Source organism: Anguilla anguilla, chromosome 17, assembly GCF_013347855.1.
Source record: "Anguilla anguilla isolate fAngAng1 chromosome 17, fAngAng1.pri, whole genome shotgun sequence".
NCBI lineage: Eukaryota > Metazoa > Chordata > Actinopteri > Anguilliformes > Anguillidae > Anguilla > Anguilla anguilla.
Genome location: NC_049217.1, coordinates 1926169 through 1944510, shown reverse-complemented (window position 1 = coordinate 1944510; position 18342 = coordinate 1926169). Strand labels below are relative to the sequence as shown.

The 18342-nt window shown below is 42.7% G+C and overlaps 1 protein-coding gene across 4 annotated transcripts in view; it reads right to left on the bottom strand.

The window, feature by feature from the left end:
• Positions 1 to 865, bottom strand: part of LOC118216808 (disintegrin and metalloproteinase domain-containing protein 11-like) — a 71554-nt gene extending 70689 nt beyond the window's left edge. For 2 of the 4 annotated variants that reach the window (XM_035398320.1, XM_035398321.1), the window contains exon 1: positions 201 to 860. In XM_035398320.1, the coding sequence (XP_035254211.1) occupies positions 201 to 258 (58 nt within the window). In that variant the 5' untranslated portion in view covers positions 259 to 860. Of the gene's footprint in view, positions 1 to 200 lie in introns of all 4 variants that reach the window. The other 2 variants (XR_004763075.1, XM_035398319.1) reach the window with 2 other exon arrangements.
• Between the last annotated feature and the right edge of the window lie 17477 nt (positions 866 to 18342).

The window sequence follows — 18342 nt, the reverse complement described above, 5'->3', positions numbered from 1 at the left end:
TTCTGCTGACGGGTGAAGAGAAAGCTAAAACAGGAACGGACTGAATTGGCACAGAGGCAAAGACGCAGCTGTGAATCACCGACACAACAATATTGTACTAGGAAAAGTGATTAGAGGTGCAAAACAAAAAATACGTATACAGAGGGGACAGAGTAGCAAATAAAGAAGCAATGCGGTTTCATCCTTTCTCCCGCCCTTACCTGTCACGGCAAACCTCGCGCTCACTGCAGCAAAAAGCAGGCACCGAACCGCCAGCATTGTGTTCACATAGTCCCCCGGATTTGCATGAAGGAAGCGGAATAACAGTGCCAAATTATGAAAAACACAGGTTTGCGTTCAAAGCCGTAATTAAACCGTTACTGGTCCTCAGCCATATCCCCGACGGCGCTTTCAGCCATCCACATACTCGCTGATGAGCCTCGTTGTAAATGAAAAAGGTGAATTTGTCAATAAATAAATTTAAAAATCATAAACATATGCAGAAAACTGGAATTGGGGGGCAGGATTGTGTACACGTTTTTCCTGCGATGCGTATACGTGCGTGTATGCTGTCCGTCTTCAGCCTGATGGAAACGGAGGATTGGAAAAGACGAGTCTGCGGTGGGAAGAGCACGTGGGACCGCATACGCCCTCCCTTTTCCATCTCTGATAACCGTCCACGGTCCTCCGCGCGAGCGGGTACGCGTGGAAATACTGCGCTTCCCTCGACTCCCCTTAAAAGCCCCGTCTGTCTGACACCGGTTTAGGCCGGTGGAAAAGCTTGGTCTTGGGCAAAAATTGACGCATCTGCACGATCTACTCGGTAAGGACGATGAAGGGTTAAGACCACCAACTCTGAAGCAACTGTGGATATTGTATGTTAAAGGTGGTCCCTTCTATAGCCTATATAAGTACAGGAAGCTTTTAAACAACACAACAGCCTCTATAGCTTGTCCTATATGTGGGTGCAGCAGGCTAGACATAATCTAAGCCTGAGACTTCCACGCTTAGATAAGATTTCCAGTTTTGTGCAGAAGAATGCAAGGATTTTTTCTGTACAATTCTGGCAATTAGTTGATGTTACAAAGTTTAACTAAGTAAAACTATTCTGAAAAACAAAACTAGGAAAAAATAATAATTTGAATTTTGTAAATGTGTCGCTGTATTTGCATGCTATGTGTATTGAAGGTATTTGTTGAAAATTGAACCAGTCTAATGAATGGCTTTGTGCGAAGCCTTAAACAGTATGAAGTATTTTTGCGCATGCTTTTTCCCTTTAAAAAGCACAGTGCATGAGTCTGTATCTGGCCTGTGCGTGACAGAAGTACCCAGAGGGTGCCTTGCACCCATCTGATTTTTGGGACAAAAAAAGCATCCTTTTAGCTGATTGCATCATCTGAACGTTGACATGTGACACACAGGGCAGGCCTTGGTTAGTGAGAGGAGACAGGCACCATATGCTGCGCTGGACCTGACCCATCAGACCTGTGCCTAAGGTGGCCCTCCCTGCCATGCCTGCTGCAGTAAGCTCTGTGATGCAAGAGTCTCTGTAGATCTCTCAAGATCCTGTAATCTGCGTTCTGAGATCAGCCACTAGCGTCACCCCAGGGGGGAGGGGACCACACGTGATCAGCGTCCAACTGGGCCAATCAGGGCCGGCGCCTGTCCAACCGGGCCAATCAGGTCCTGTGTCAGTCCCACCGGGCCAATCAGGGCCCGTGTCAGTCCAACCAGGCCAATCAGGGCCCGATCAGCTAATTGGGTGGCGCAGTCCTATGGCACGATTACTGCGCAACTCAGATGGCAGACTGCGGAGGGAGAGAAGTGGCAGCTGGCTGCGTGCATGCTGGGATACATCGGCGAATCCAGGGGCTCTCAGACTCGGCACAGGGAACGCTGGTTTACATTACGGCCAATCTCTCAGCCAATCAAGGCTGCTGAAAATGTGTTTAAGTTCTTCCCTAATAAATAAATCATCTATTACGCTGCAAAGATATGTGCTGTTTTTTTAAACAGGCAAATAAATGGTAAATGGACTGCATTTATATAGCGCTTTTATCCAAAGCGCTTTACAATTGATGCCTCTCATTCACCCAATCACACATACACTCAAAGGCTGCCATGCAAGGTACCAATCAGCCCATTGGGAGCAATTAGGGGTTAGGTGTCTTGCTCAGGGACACTTCGACACACCCAGGGCAGGGGATCGAACCGGCAACCCTCCGACTGCCAGACAGCCGCTTTTACCTCCTGAGGTATGTCGCCAAATGATTTAGTGTTTGAGTTAAGAGCGCTAGTCACTAAGCACCATGTTTGCTATGCAGATGGAAAAGTAACCCAGATGAGATACAAATTGTCTCTCTATGAGATATATTAGAACAAACATTAACTCCGCAGCTAATATACCAAACGCTTGTGTTTGTGTCAGAGTCTACAGCAGACACAGATGGTGCCTGTATTTAAGCCTGTATGTGAGTCTGTATTTAAGCCTGTATGTGAGTCTGTATTTAATCCTGTATGTGGGTCTGTATTTAAGTCTGTATGTGGGTCTGTATTTAAGCCTGTATGTAGGTCTGTATTTAAGCCTGTATGTGAGTCTGTATTTAAGCCTGTATGTGGGTCTGTATTTAAGTCTGTATGTGGGTCTGTATTTAAGCCTGTATATAGGTCTGTATTTAAGCCTGTATGTGAGTCTGTATTTAAGCTTGTATGTGAGTCTGTATTTAATCCTGTATGTGGGTCTGTATTTAAGCCTGTATGTGAGTCTGTATTTAAGCCAGTATGTGGGTCTGTATTTAAGCCTGTATATAGGTCTGTATTTAAGCCTGTATGTAGGTCTGTATTTAAGCCTGTATGTTGGGTCTGTATTTAAGCCTGTATGTGAGTCTGTATTTAAGCCTGTATGTGGGTCTGTATTTAAGCCTGTATGTGGGTCTGTATTTAAGCCTGTATGTGAGTCTGTATTTAAGCCTGTATGTGGGTCACATAGTAAGTGAGTCAGAAGTGTTGGGTCCCACATGATGATAAACCAGTTCACACCACAGAGAGATAATGCACTCAACAAAGCATGAATCATGCACAAATGGTACAGATCATTAAAAACAGTCATAGGATTCACCAGTTTCAAAAGGGATCTTTATTTAAATTGAAAAACTTCATTTTTATTCATAATGAAAATGAAAAATGAAAATTCACAACAGAATACCAAGGTCACAAAAATATTCACAACTTGTCATCTTTGTGTGATTCTTGTTTTATCTTAAGAATAAATGAAGAAATAACTGATTACATACTGCATACTGCTTCTGTGGTGATACAGAAATCGAGATCTGATTTTCTTAGTCCCTCTGTTACAACAAAAACAGATGTTGATATTCATTTCATTTTTATTTCTGCTTTATTTTTATTTGTTACAGAGACTCTTTCACAAAGATGCTCTACAGAAACAAACAGGAAAATGCAAGAATCTGCGTGGTTGAGAGAATAAGCTGAATTAGAGGGTAACAATGGGTCACTTCCATGTGAAAACAGGGTAGGTCTACTCCAGACTGAGCTGTTTAGGTAATGCAGCTGACCCACTATATGCGCATGTGGCTGGCCTTTTCTGCAGATGTCTGAACTCAATTCAAAGGGATGCATTGATCCACAGAGGCCTGCTATTTAAAAAAGCTGTTGTTGTTCATTTGTACTCGAAACACAGGACTACCTTTGCCATTAGACCTGTAGGTGCTGTCATATCATACAAACCTCCCCTACGCCTGGTCCACATTGTCCCTGAAAGGAGAAATTAAGAACTGCAGTGACATTAGGAAGTTTAGGAGCAAACTGGTCCACGATGTGTGTTCCTCTCCATACCACTCAGCTCTCCTGGGGGGTGTGGCTCTTTTGAGCACATGCAGCAAGAGCAGACAAAATGGGCGGGGCCACAGCTGAACTGGTCATGTGGGAGAAGGCGGAGTGGAGAAGCGCAGCAGTAACAAACCGCCTCCCCAAAGAACAGGTCAGGCAAACCCACTCCGTTAATTAGGACTAAGAGCCGCCAACATCTCGCACAGAAGATTAATTGAGCAGATTCACTGATTTGATTAATCCAACTAGGAGATGTCAAGAATGCCTCAAGGGTCTTGTACTTCAGTACTATAAAATTAGGCTGAAAAACCTGCTACTACATTAATCCTACATACACACTGAAACCCTGTTACTACATCAACCCTACATACACACTGAAACCCTGTTACTACTTCAACCCTACGTACACACTGAAAATCTTATTCTACCACTAACACTACAAAATTACACTGAAAACCTGCTACTACTTCAACCCTACAAGCACACTGAAAACCTAATTCTGCTTCAACACTACAAAATTACACTGAAAACCAGATCACTTTCTGCCCCTCAGTGATGATTTGAAGTCTCTATTTGCCAGCAGACATTTCCTATGCAATATAGTTTGCTTGCCTTGTATGGTTTATACCTCTGTGCCACCTGTAAAGAAACCCATGCCTTCTATTCCCCCATTTTAATTGTAGTTTACAGACTTTTTGGCAACAAAATATTGTTATATGCAGTTACATCATAGTGCATGTTTGCTCTTCCCTGCCTCTCTGCTACTCTCTGAAATCTGATGTTGGCTTATTTTCCTCTGGTCATGTAAAAAAACCCTTCCATTGGAGTCCTTCTTTTAAGATACCAGGACTTTGTATTAATGGAGCCCAATCTGGCAATCCTCACTGAATATTTTATACGGCACATAAAGCTTCAGCAGCCTGTCACTGCAAGCATGGGACATCTTATCTGCGCTAAAATTAGTGAGAGCAGAGACAGGAAAAGAGATGAGTTTCTGATCTTATAAACTGGTTAAAGCTTGTTTGTTACATAGGATAGACTGGTGTTTCCCTGTGCCCTGTCTCTGACATCAGTCAGTAAGATACCTGAGCCACACTTTCAACACAAGTAGCTCCATCCCATTACAGTAGTACATGATTACAACAGTACATTTAAACAGCATTGCATTATTGCTGTAACATTATTACAGTTACATTATCACAACTGGGGATATCTACAGACAGGGGCTATCTACAGGACAGCTGATATCTACAGGACAGGGGCTCTGCTGGGGGATATCTTCAGGACAGGAGCACCGCTTGGGGATATCTACAGGACAGGAGCACTGCTGGGGGGTATCTACAGGACAGGGGCTCTGCAGGGAGATATCTACAGGACAGGAGCTCTGCTGGGGGATATCTACAGGACAGGAGCACTGCTGGGGGGTATCTACAGGACAGGGGCTCTGCAGGGAGATATCTACAGGACAGGAGCTCTGCTGGGGGATATCTACAGGATAGGGGCTCTGCTGGGGGATATCTACAGGACAGCTGATATCTACAGGACAGGAGCTCAGCTTGGGGATATCTACAGGACAGGGGCTCTGCTGGAGGGTTGGAGAGATAGAGAGAGCGAGAAAGAGGACAGACAGGAAAGGGAGGGAAAGGGAGGGGAGTGAGAAAGTCAGAAAGTGAGGAAGGAAAGAGAGCTGTTGTTATTTATTCTTATTCATTTTACTTCTCTGCTTTTAGAATTTTTAATATTATACATGGCACAACTAGACATTTTACATTTCCTTTTGTATATGCTTTGTATATCTTATGGGAATACTGTGCAGGTTGCCTGCCAATAGAAACGTAAATGAAGGGTGAGGGGGGTGGAGGTGCCCTCGCTAGGGGTGGTGCTAGAGGGGTGGTGTGGTGTGGTTTTGGGGGGGGGGGGGGTACCCAGTGTCAGGGTCATGTGCCAGGAGTGTAGGACAGGGCGGTGAGTGAGAGTGGCAGGAGAACAGAGCTCCCAAACTCAGAAAATGAAGCCTGGCAAAAAGACTGAAACAGAAATCAGTGCTCACATGAGCACACTGTCCTCCAGGAATGTGAGAGAATGGAGAAAATAGACATGCCGCAGCAGACTTTACTTCTGTGCCCTATTTTATAGCTGGTGTAGTTCGTACAGGATGTGCAGGTCTGAAAAGGTGACATCTGAATGTATCACAGACTTAGAGTTCATCAGCAGTGGATGTGGAGAAAGGAAGATGTGCAGGATATTGCCTCTCTTCAAATCAGTAGGATATCATGCAGTGTCTACACCCCAGAACAGAATCCTGCACAGGTGCACAATCTGGTCAGCAGGGGGCTCTGTGCTCCTCTTTTCGGGCAGACAGAAGGGAGAACGCAGACCTGGCCTGAAGCAGGGGAATCTGTGTTTGGGAGTTCTCCACTGACCTCACGTACAGGTGTGGCAGGATATGTGAATATCAGGCTATTTGGGAACATAACGTGAGAGCAGGCTAGGCTAGGGCTGTTCCAGCTCTATGTGCTGGTTTCTGGTACAGAGGGCAAATAATCTGACAATAGGCATTAAACGCATCTAAAAGATCTAGAGATCTAATGAAATTGAAACAGCAGCTTTATCGACATTCAGGGGTTCCACCTAAGGGAGGCCCCAGGAGCCGCGTCTGGGGACCCCTGGGCAAGCTGTCCTATGTGTTTTTTGTGATGGTGAATGGAGTGAAATGCTATGTTCCATACTTTGTGAGTGTCCTGTCTTTTACAAGACCTTGCCCTCAGCCAATCGGAAACAGTACCCAGGGGATTCCCCAGCCAAGTAACAATCAAGCCCAGACCTGCTGCTTAGCTTCAGCAGTTAGCCATGAGAAGGGTACAGGGTGGTATGGCTGCTTAGCTTCAGCAGTTAGCCGTGAGAAGGGTACAGGGTGGTATGGCTGCTTAGCTTCAGCAGTTAGTCATGAGAAGGGTACAGGGTTGTATGGCTGCTTAGCTTCAGCTGTTAGCCATGAGAAGGGTACAGGGTGGTTGGCTGCTTAGCTTCAGCAGTTTGACATCAGAAGGGTACAGGGTGGTGTGTGTTGCATGTGAGCTAGTGCTCATGTGCAGTAACAGAACAGATGTAGAGGATGCACAGGTATACACATGTATTCTTTTCTACATTAATGGGTAATTGGGTATTCCCAACTGAGAGAAAACAGAAAGCAGAAATCATTTTTCTTGGCTGTTTTCCTTTAGAATTGCGTAATATACTAACACTTCCTACATTAACCTTAAAATAGTAATTGGGTTATAAATTGCTGTTATGTTGATAAATCATATAATATTAAATTATATAATAAAATATAATTAGGAAAACTCAGGCTCACTGTATTATCTCTGAGATTGTGGTATGGCGCCCTCTTTTGGTAATGCTGACTCATTACAGTTTTGCCCACAATTCAGAAGATTCTGCATATATTCTCGACCCAGATGCTCCATCACTTGAGTTTGGAAAGGGACATAATGTTTTATGAAATTGCAATCTGATTGGTCTTGGCAATAGCATATTCTAAGTCACCTCCAAGATAATGAGTCATTAGAAGAATTAACTGTTCTATTACCGATGCACATATCAGAAGTTGGACATCTGATATCAGAGGGACAGGTTTGGGGTTAGAAAGAGACAGGTGTGGAGTTGGAGCAGGACAGGTTTGGGGTAAAGAAATGTTAGGTTAGGGCTTGGAGAGGGACAGGTTTGGGGCTAAAGAGAGGCAGGTTTAGGGTTGGAGAGGGAGAGGTTTCTGGTTAGAGAAAGGCAGATTTGGGGTTGGAGAGGGAGAGGTTTGGGCTTGGAAAGGAACAGGTTTGGCCTCTGTGGAGGAAACTGGGCTAAATGGTTTAAACAGTGGCTTCAATATTATTGCAGGTAGTAAATAACTATATATACTTGTACTATACGTAAGGAATAAACCACGACGGGCTGTCCCGTTGTTTTGGGTGGCACTGTCTTTGGTCCTGATGAGTTCCTGTGAGTTTGGTGGCACTGTCTCTGGTGCTGTATAACTCCTGTGAGTTGGGTGGGCACTGTCTCTGTTCCTGTAGAACCCCTGTGAGTTGGCTGGGCACTGTTCCTGTTTTTGCAGAACTCCTGTGAGTTGGGTGGGCATTGTCTCTGTTCCTGTAGAACCCCTGTGAGTTGGGTGGGCACCTTTGCTGGTGCCCCAGAGCTGCTGAATCACCTGAGTTGCTGAATGGACAGTGCACTAGTTACTATTGCACTGCCCTCCTCAGCATCACATGAAGGCAAATCAATGAATATCTGACATCTGAACCAGTCATAAGCATCATGGGACATACACAATGCTGAATATCCACTGTAATGGATTAAGCCCATGACTTTAGCTCAGGTACAGCAAAAATAAATAAATAAACAAATACTGTACAATTGGAACATGGAAAGCCTATGTTTAAAAAGACCAATAAAAATACCTATACCAATACTGTTATGTATTATGTACTATGGTGGTTCAGTTCCTGTGAGTACATCTCTCCTAGATCCATGGCTTATTTACAGCTTTCCCCTCCAGGCTACAGTAGAGCTGCCATATGCATGAACAACCTGCAGAGGGCAGCATGTCACAGTAGAGCTGCCATACGCATGAACAACCTGCAGAGGGCAGCATGTCACAGTATAGCTGCCATACGTATGAACAACCTGCAGAGGGCAGCATGTCACAGTAGAGCTGCCATACACATGAACAACCTGCAGAGGGCAGTATGTCACAGTAGAGCTGCCATACACATGAACAACCTACAGAGGGCAGCATGTCACAGTAGAGCTGCCATACACATGAACAACCTGCAGAGGGCAGCATGTCACAGTCAGTCCCCCTTTGCCTTCCTTCTCTGATATAGAAAGACGTCAATAATTTGCTTTCATTGGAAGTGTTAATTGGGCCACAAGATGAAAGTGTATATGTACCTTTCAAAATTCATGAATGGAAAAAAAAAACACATTTTCCATTTCTTTTAAAGTTTGTCATTTCATGAGACCTGAAGGTCTGGAAAAGTTTTTAGCTTTTTATTTTAAGCAGGGTAGTCACATTAAGATTGATATCTTTTTGCCTGGAGCCTGAGACCTACATGGGAGGAAACGCAAACACGGTAAGAACACAGTAAGAACATGCAAACTCAACACAGAGAGGATCCGTACTCGATATTCAAGTTCACTGCTCACTGGCAGTCCAAATAAAATCTAATTTATTTATATAGCACATCATACAAATACTTATTTTTACAATACCCTTGGCATTATACCCCAACCTAATTCATCACAAAGCAGGCCAAAGTTAGTGGCAAAGAAAAACGTCTCGGACTGCATGCAGGAAGAAATTTGGGGAAGATGCAGAGCAGAGGTGGAACATCCAGGTTCAGGGAGTAAAAGTCCTCCCCTATTTGGTTCCAGTCACCTGGATCTGCAAGTCAGCACAACCTTCAGTCAGGAAGTAGAGCTAATTAGTGAAATCAGCTGGCTGAGCTCATGGGTGGAAGAAACACATGGTAGAACTTTCACTTTCTGACCCCTGGACTTTGGCAGCTCTGCTCCAGACTGGAGAGAGGGAGCCCTTCAGGGTACGGATTCATGAGGACCAAAGTCCATTTTCAGCCCATATAATCAACCCAATTATATTATATGGACTGAAAAAGCTTTGAACCCAATTATAACAATTAAATAGTAATAAACACTATTAGATTATTGTGACCTGTTCCGCAGACAAGGACAAGGTGGGTGTGTACCCTGCGCTCAATAACAGTCATGTCTGTAAGACACATCGTATGTAAACGTCCTCATCGCTAGCTAGGTTAGAGCCTGTTAGAGCAGGTTGTCCTATGCAATAACCTTATAATACCAGACAAAATGAAAGAAAGCAACATAAACTTGGCTTTACCATCTTATTGTTACACCTGAGGTCAGATCATTCAATGTGTAATAATGTTTTAACCCTGAGCTAATGTACACTAACATTAGACTCTATAGCAGTTTCAAACTTCGGACATTACACCTGAATAAAGAAACGTGTAGGCTTGAAAGCTATTTCTTTGTCACGAGTTAATGGTAGGCCTACTTTTTGATCCACCACATTCTGCGACGTTTCGGGTGAAAAATGGTCACTCTGTATGAGCTATTGTAATACTGAAGTGCCCATGTGCTTCAGAAATAACACCCATTTCTTGCGGGTCTCTTTGTTTTAGCGAAAATAAAAAAGCATATTGCTTTCTCCATGTCCAGAGAAGGGGCAATGCTTAGGCATTTTCAAATTAGCTTACCTTGCCTGCACAAAACAGTGGCAAGAGCATCATTTACATATTACATGTAGAAGGGTTTCACTGGACTTTGTTTTCATTGGACTCTCAAGGTTTTTGTTATGCAACTAACCCCGCCCACTGAAAACCTGCCATTTAGTGAAGGAGGAAAGCAAGCCAATTTTCGCACAGGCTTTTATGTGTTTTTTGGGGGGGGTTTTTTGGTGTTTGTGAATGCCAAAAAATATGAAAACAACACATCAGTAAAGAATTCACAGATTTCAGTTTCCTGGACCTTTAAGCAAAGTGTTCTCCAGAAAAGGTCTTGCAGCAAGTAGGAGGCAACCTTTGCTCTGCATCCCTACCCGTCAAGTGAACCATTGCACTCGACCTACCTAGTTAATTAAAGCAAATAAATAAACAAGCATATGTCCTCATCAACAACTTATTGTCATTTCTTTTTTAGAAAGAAAAATGTACATTTACAATGTGAGAAAAAACCAAAATCTTAATTGTACATTCTTCTTAGTGACTTATAGTTTGGGATATTCCATAGGAATGTCATCATAAGAGAGTGTCTCAGGTGGTGACTTGTGGTTTGTAATGTAGGTTTGTCTTACCTAATGTATTGTTTAAGTATTGAAAATCGGTATTCCAAATTTTTTTGCAGTGGTCTGTTTAAGTACAATACATTCACCCAGGAGATGTAGCCATTGTTCAATTGTGATTCCCTAGTGACATTTCTTCTTTATTATGAAAGGGAAACGTACCTCCTCCAAACTGCCAGCATGCAGCTTCCCCTGTAGGTATGAGCTGAAAACTGAGCCTGTTGAGTAAGAGATTAGAGGACCCACCCAAAAGAGCTCCGTCCTTACTGTAACCTCAGAAGCTTCCTTTCTACCCACACGGCATGCTGGGTATCAGCATCTCCAGGGACCCCACGCTAGCTCTCTCTCTGCACTCCCCCAGGACCTGGAAATCTATACACACAGCTAAAACTTAAGGGTCAAGACAAGGTTGCCCAAATATCACATGCCATTGAGTGTCTTGTGTGAATGTTTATTCCTGAAAGTGTGACTAATTCAGTTTTTACAGGGTGTTATTGGTGTTAATGAAAATGTCCCAGTAGTCCATATGGTTCATCATTCATTTTAACCTATCATACTGTAGCATGATGGCTTTCTAAAGTATTTATAGAAAACTTTTATTGACAAATCTGATGTTGTGAAACATTTATTCTAAATAAATACCAGTGTGTTCATGTACAGTCGAGGCCACTAGTTTACATACACCAAGATGACTGTCCCTTTAAACAGTCTGGAAGATTCCAGAAATTGATGTAATGACTTTTGCCCTTGATACCAAGGGAAAATCCGAGCAACTCAGTCAAGACCTCAGAAAAAAAAGGGTGGACCTCCACAAGTCCAGTTCCTCCTTAGTCGCAATTTTCAAACAACTGAAGGTACCACAAGCATCTGTACAAACAATTGTATGCAAATATAAAAATCTTTGGACCACAGGAACACTGCATCGTTCAGGAAGGAGGCACAAATTAACTTCCAGGACTGAACAAACTTTGCTCCGAAAGATTCAACTGAACCCCAAGACAACAAAGGAACTGGAGGAGTTGGAGGCATTAGCTACCAAAGTATCTACATCCACAATTAAGAGAATCCTACATCACCATGGCCTGAAAGGCTGTCATGCAAGGAAGCCAGAATGAAGTTTGCAGGTGATCACCAGGATGAAGACCTAGCATTTTGGAGGATTGTTCTGTGGTCAGATGAAACAAAAATTGAACTGTTTGGCCATAATGATCAGTGCTATGTGTAGAGGAAAAAGGGTGAGGCTTTTAATCTGAAGAACACCATCCCAACTATGAAGCATGGGGGTGGCAGCACCATGTTGTGGGGGTGTTTTCCTGGAAAGGGGACTGGTGAACTTCAACAAATAGATGGAATCATGCGGAAGGAGGATTATCTAGAAATACTGAAGTAACACCTCAAGACATCAGCTAGAAACTTGGTCGCAACTGGGTCTTCCAGCAGGACAATGATCCTAAGCATACCTCCAAAGTTGTAACAAAATGGCTTAAAGACAACAAAGTGAAAGTATTGGAATGGCCATCATAAAGCCCTGACCTGAATCCCATAGAAAATTTGTGGACTGAACTGAAAAATTATGTCTGAGCAAGGAGGCCCACAAACCTGATTGAGTTACACCAGTTCTGTCCGGAGGAATGGGCAAAAATTCCAGCAAAGTATTGGGAGAAGCTTGTGGAAGGCTACCCCAAGAATTTGATTCAAGTTAAGCAATTAAAAGGCAATATCACTGAATACTAACAAAGTGTATATAAATTTTTGACAGGTTAGCTATTATTTTGAAATGACCTCTCATGGAAATAAAGTACATACCCAAATTGACTTAACACAGGAAATGTATGGTAACATGAAATGTGTGGGGTTGTGAAAAATTGCGTTTGAATGTCTTTAGCCTAGGTGTATGTAAACTTTGGCCTGAACTGTATTTGTATTAAATACATATCATTAGTAGTGCCTAACAGATTCACTAATAGTTCCACTTTATATATAATATTTCTTGGGGCGACATAGCTCAAGAGGTAAGACCGATTGTCTGGCAGTCGGAGGGTTGCCGGTTCAAACCCCGCCCTGGGCATGTCGAAGTGTCCTTGAGCAAGACACCTAACCCCTAACCCCTAACTGCTCTGGCGAATGAGAGGCATCAATTGTAAAGCGCTTTGGATAAAAGCGCTATATAAATGCAGTCCATTTACCATTTACCATTTCTAGAATTAGAAACATGATAATGTAGAAGACTATAAGTGAGAAAATGCACAAATGATGTGACAGGAAAAAGATGTGATGAAAAAGGAGAAAGGAGAGAGTGCAGTAACAGGGTCCTTCCTCTCTATGTCACTTCCTTTTCCTGTCAGGGGTTCATGTAGAAGAGAGGATGGGAGATGTGCCTGTTCTTGTCCAATCACAACACATTGTGATTGTGATGCAGACAGGTGGGGAGATTTCAGGAGAAACAGCAGCATTTCATGTCACCTGTTCACCTGTCTCATTCGCTACATCCAACTGACAGAGGGACAGGGAAATTACAGAGGGAAGCAACACATTTATTCTCAAATGATATTTATTTGTAATTTTATTAACAAAATAATTCTGGACATGCATTTTGTAATATTTTTCAAACAAAAGTTTCCAAAATCTTTTTTTTTTCCAAATGTGGTAAGATCCTCCAAGTGTACCTTAACACACTTCAAACCCAAAAACAGGACAACCCCCCACCCCACCCCCAAAAACAAACAAAAAACATTTCCATTACAGACACACACACATTATCTTTGTACATAAACAATGTTTTGGCACTGACATAAATAAGTATCTGTAACACTTTAAATTAAGTTGCAGCTTTACCTGTGTAGTTCAAATGTAACTAATTTGGTAACAAGAGGTTATTATTAAGTTACTCTAATATAGGAAACACGAAACAACAGTTAGAGGCATTCTCAATTACACATGTGAAACATCTCAAGAAGACATTTCTTCCCATCTGCCACAGGGAGTTTTTCCTTGCCACTGTTGCCAGGGTTGTCTGTAAAGCGTATTGTGACAACTGCTGTAAAATACGCTATACAAATAAAATTTCATTGATTGATTGATTGACATGTTGTGGAATGAACACGTGAGACTTATTTGCTGTGTACCATGAAGGAATAGCCTATGAGTGTAAGTACAATATTTTAAAATATTCACATAGTATTGTGTAATTAAGAACACCGCTAATTATTTTTACATGTTGCCTATGTTGGAGTTACTCAGTAATTACTTCCTGTAACCAAATTAGTAACAATAGCATAGCTTAAGTTAAAATTATCCATAAAAATTACCAATTATCTTTGCAGGTCATGTGTGGTTCCGTTCAGCACTGGATGGGAATACACTTCAGAGAAACATTTTCTGCTTGGACAGTCAGGGTTTATATATATTATTATATAAAATTGTATTATTATACAAAAATGTATATGAAATAATTCCCAGGTTCCCATTGAACATATGATGTCAGTCTCTGGAGTCTCAACCTTTCTCTAGGGTAAATAAAGGATAATTAAAAATAGTATTTCTAAATAATGAAGGATGTTTTGTTATTTTTAGGAAAATAACTGGATTACTTTGAAAATACACTGTATTTGACCCAAATCTGTTTCCTGCTTCTACAATATAAGGCCTGGATATTAACAGATGGAGAGGTGATTTTCTTGGATCAGAGCACAAAATAAAACATTCGAAACCAAGCATGTGCAGAAACTAAGATGGTTGCCTTCCTCCATATGACTGCACACAGAGGGTCCCCAGACTGGAGCCATGGGGGACTCCAGGCAAATGGTGCTCAGATGTACAGCAGAAATGCTCTGCGCCTCGCTGTCCCCCAGCAATGCACTCTGGGACAGAGTGGAGCCCCATCGCCAGCTGTTCCACACTGCCCACACCCGGGACTGCTGTAGCCCCTATAGCTCTGTTCTGAGACTCACATTTTCAGAGGATGCAGTCCTGTACAAATAGCATTTGGCCACAACTGCAATGTGAATCACCAAACAGAAGCAGTTGTGTAGCTCCCAGTCATGGGAATGGTTAGCATGCTTCATTTAGCACTTCACCATTTTGGCACATTCAGTTAACTTACTGCTGTAGCGAAAGCAGGTGAAGCACTGTTCATTTGAGATCATCAGCCACGGATGTAGCTGAGTGCTATTAACATCGGTGCTTTTTGCACTGTGCTGGGGTAAAAAAGACATCTTAATACAAAACAACTGGTGAACTGCCAAGGCAGATCAAATCACCAGAGATCAGTGAGATCAAACAGTGCTAATAAAGACAACCAATCAAATCTCATAGATAAAGGGAACCAATCAAACAGTACTGGTAAAGAGAGCCAATCAAATCTCACAGATAACGGGAACCAATCAAACAGTACTGGTAAAGAGAGCCAATCAAATCTCACAGATAAAAGGAACCAATCAAACAGTACTGGTAAAGACAGCCAATCAAATCTCACAGATAAAGGGAACCAATCAAACAGTACTGGTAAAGAGAGCCAATCAAATCTCACAGATAAAGGGAACCAATCAAACAGTACTGGTAAAGAAAGCCAATCAAATCTCACAGATAAAGGGAACCAATCACATACTGTAGTGCTGATAAAGCTTTACAAATATGTTGTTAGGATAACCAATGTGCCAGAGCCCAGAAGGCTGAACAGAATATTTTGGCCCACACGCTCATCTGTAAAGCCTTACCAAGACTTGTCCTCGAGAAAATTACATCTGTATTTTCTCCATTCCTAGAAATTTAATTACACATTAAAAACACATGTTTTTTTTTTACATTTTTCATTGAGAACTGACTCTTCTGATTTTCCCCTCTTTGATTGTCTGTCACCATTGGCCCACACATCCCTCTGTGATATCCCAGAATGCCTTGCAGGCTTCCCTCACTGACCCTGCCTATATCCCAGAATGCCTTGCAGGCTTCCGTGACCCTGTCTACTTTAAACAGAGCCTGTGAAAACCACTCACAGCTTTCTGGGAACTATTTACAAGTAAAGAAAATAAAAAATGTAAAAAAATAAAATAAAAATAAATGTAATTCACCAACTGATATATTGTAGATCACTTCATATTTTTGTCAAACATTTCATATAAAAACAAATCAGTAAATGGACATTAAAAAGTATTCGTCGCTCAAACATTCAAATTCACAATCCACAGAATAAAAATATCATTTTTGCACATTATCACAATATACAGGAATGGTCAGAAACAAATTTATTTCTCTTTACACCAAGAGAGCAGGGAAACAGTGTTTCCCACTGAAGCTCTCAGGAGACCTCATTAACCTCATGCTGCATAGTAGCATGGCACATTGGTCACAAGAACAGTGTCTGGCCTTGGTGATGAATAGGGAGCTTTTCTTAGAATAACCCCAACACTAAAGAACATTAACAAAATGAAATTATTAATTAAATTATTTAAATCGTCTTTACATTGCATGTGCCTGCAGTCCTACATAATGCTGCATAATTTACACATCACATGGAAGACCTGTAGTTGCAAGAATGCCAGGACTGTGGGCGCCGGCCCGAATTTAAGGAAGACATTTTAAAATCATTGGGAAGGTATCAGCTAGCTCTCGGTACTGAACATACGGCTCACAATACTGCTTGGATGGTCTCACAACATTATAACACTTTTTGGGTGAACTGCTGATATGATAATGACATCACAATAGGGAAGTTTTTATTTGTGCAAGAGGATTCCACATTCCGTATTCCACACAACCTCCTGCATTTGCTAACGGCTCCTCACCCATGTCTCTGGCTTTATGAATGTTCGATCCTGACCGCACTTGGCTGTTGTACTGATGATAAATAAGTCACCAGTGGTCAGATTCATAACCAAACATGTCGTTGCAAAGTCCAGGCTTCATAATAAAAGTCCTGCCATGCATTTTGTGAACTCAGCCAGCTGAGTGCACTAACTAGTTCTACTTCATGGCTGAAGAATCGTGCCAACCAGGTGATTGGAACAAAACACTGGGAAGGACTGTTACTTCCTCGTCCTGGATTTTCCACCTCTGTAAACATGGATCTGAACTGTGTTATTGCTCAAAGAACATGTACCTACATGCACCTGCTTTACCCAGAGTCTACAGTCTCCTCATAGACAGCAAGTTCAGTGTGAAGAGCTGAAAGTGAGACATCTCACTAGTGAATCAATAGTCTTTAGTTCTAAGCAGAATGGCTTAAATTGTATCACACTGTAGCCCTGAGACTGCTGGTTCACATACAGCAACCAAAGCCTGAAATTCTAGAGAATGGGACACATAGCCCCAAAGCCGCCCAGTAGAAACAGTTTCCAACTTTATGGTATCAACACTGCCGAGAGTTCATCTCATTGTAGCACAAATACCCTCACATGTATCTGTTCATCAGTCAGCACTGTAACAATGATAACATTTGCACAGTTGTGGCAGTAAAACAATCAATCATTTACCTGAAGTTCAGTGACTGAACACACTTCCTCACCAGGTGTGTTCAGTATTGGTTAAATGACAGATTTGCGACAGAGAGAAGGAAAGGATATGGCTTTGCATTCATCTGCTTCGACAGCAACATTGCTGTCTTTGTCCACCAGAGGGGGCCCTTGAACGAGTAGGTAGGGACCCTTAATGTGAGCGATAGAATTCAGTAAACTAAGAAATGACATCACACACTGTAAAAATCAAGAGTGTCTGAAAAAGTAAAGTTTCTCACAAAGGTATTTTCACAAAGGAGAGATGGTGAGAGTTCCACTAAGAAATTGTTATCCCTGAGACAGAAACTAGCCCGGAGTCTGCACCAGTGTGCCTACAGCAGTGCGTCTACACCAGTGTGTCTACACCAGTGTTTCTACACCAGTGTGTCTACACCAGTGTGCCTACACCAGTGTTTCTACACCAGTAGTCTACACCAGTGTGTCTGCGCCAGTGTGTCTGCGCCAGTGTGTTTATGCCAGTGTGTCTACGCCAGTGTTTCTACACCAGTGTGTTTATGCCAGTGTGTCTACACCAGTGATTCTACACCAGTAGTCTACACCAGTGTGTCTGAGCCAGTGTGTCTACGCCAGTGTGTTTATGCCAGTGTGTCTACGCCAGTGTTTCTACACCAGTGTGTTTATGCCAGTGTGTCTACGCCAGTGTTTCTACACCAGTGTGTCTAAGCCAGTGTGTCTACGCCAGTGTCTGCACCAGTGTGCCTACACCAGTGTGTTTATGCCAGTGTGTCTACACCAGGGTAGGAGGGCTATCCAGGATCAGTCTCCCCTGTCCGCATGCTAACCTCATCCATCATGAGATTAGAGGCAAAACTGATCCTGGCCCTCAGATGCTTTATGAAATGGGTCACATGGTCAGCGAGGTGCAGTGGGGGCGGGCCTTTGAGCTGCCAGTCATACGCTGGCGCTTGTGTCCTCAGAGCCACAGACCTGGGCTGTGTGTCAGGCAGGTGTGGAGAGGCCCAGGCCAGCCCAGGCCAGCCCAGGCCAGCCCAGGCCAGCACAGCACAGGCCAGCCCAGCCCAGGCCAGTACCTCTCATTCGGGGGCTCTCTCACCATTGTCTCTCACTTTGAGGAGACAACATCACTGTCAGGGTGTACATAACATCTCCCACCCACCCATT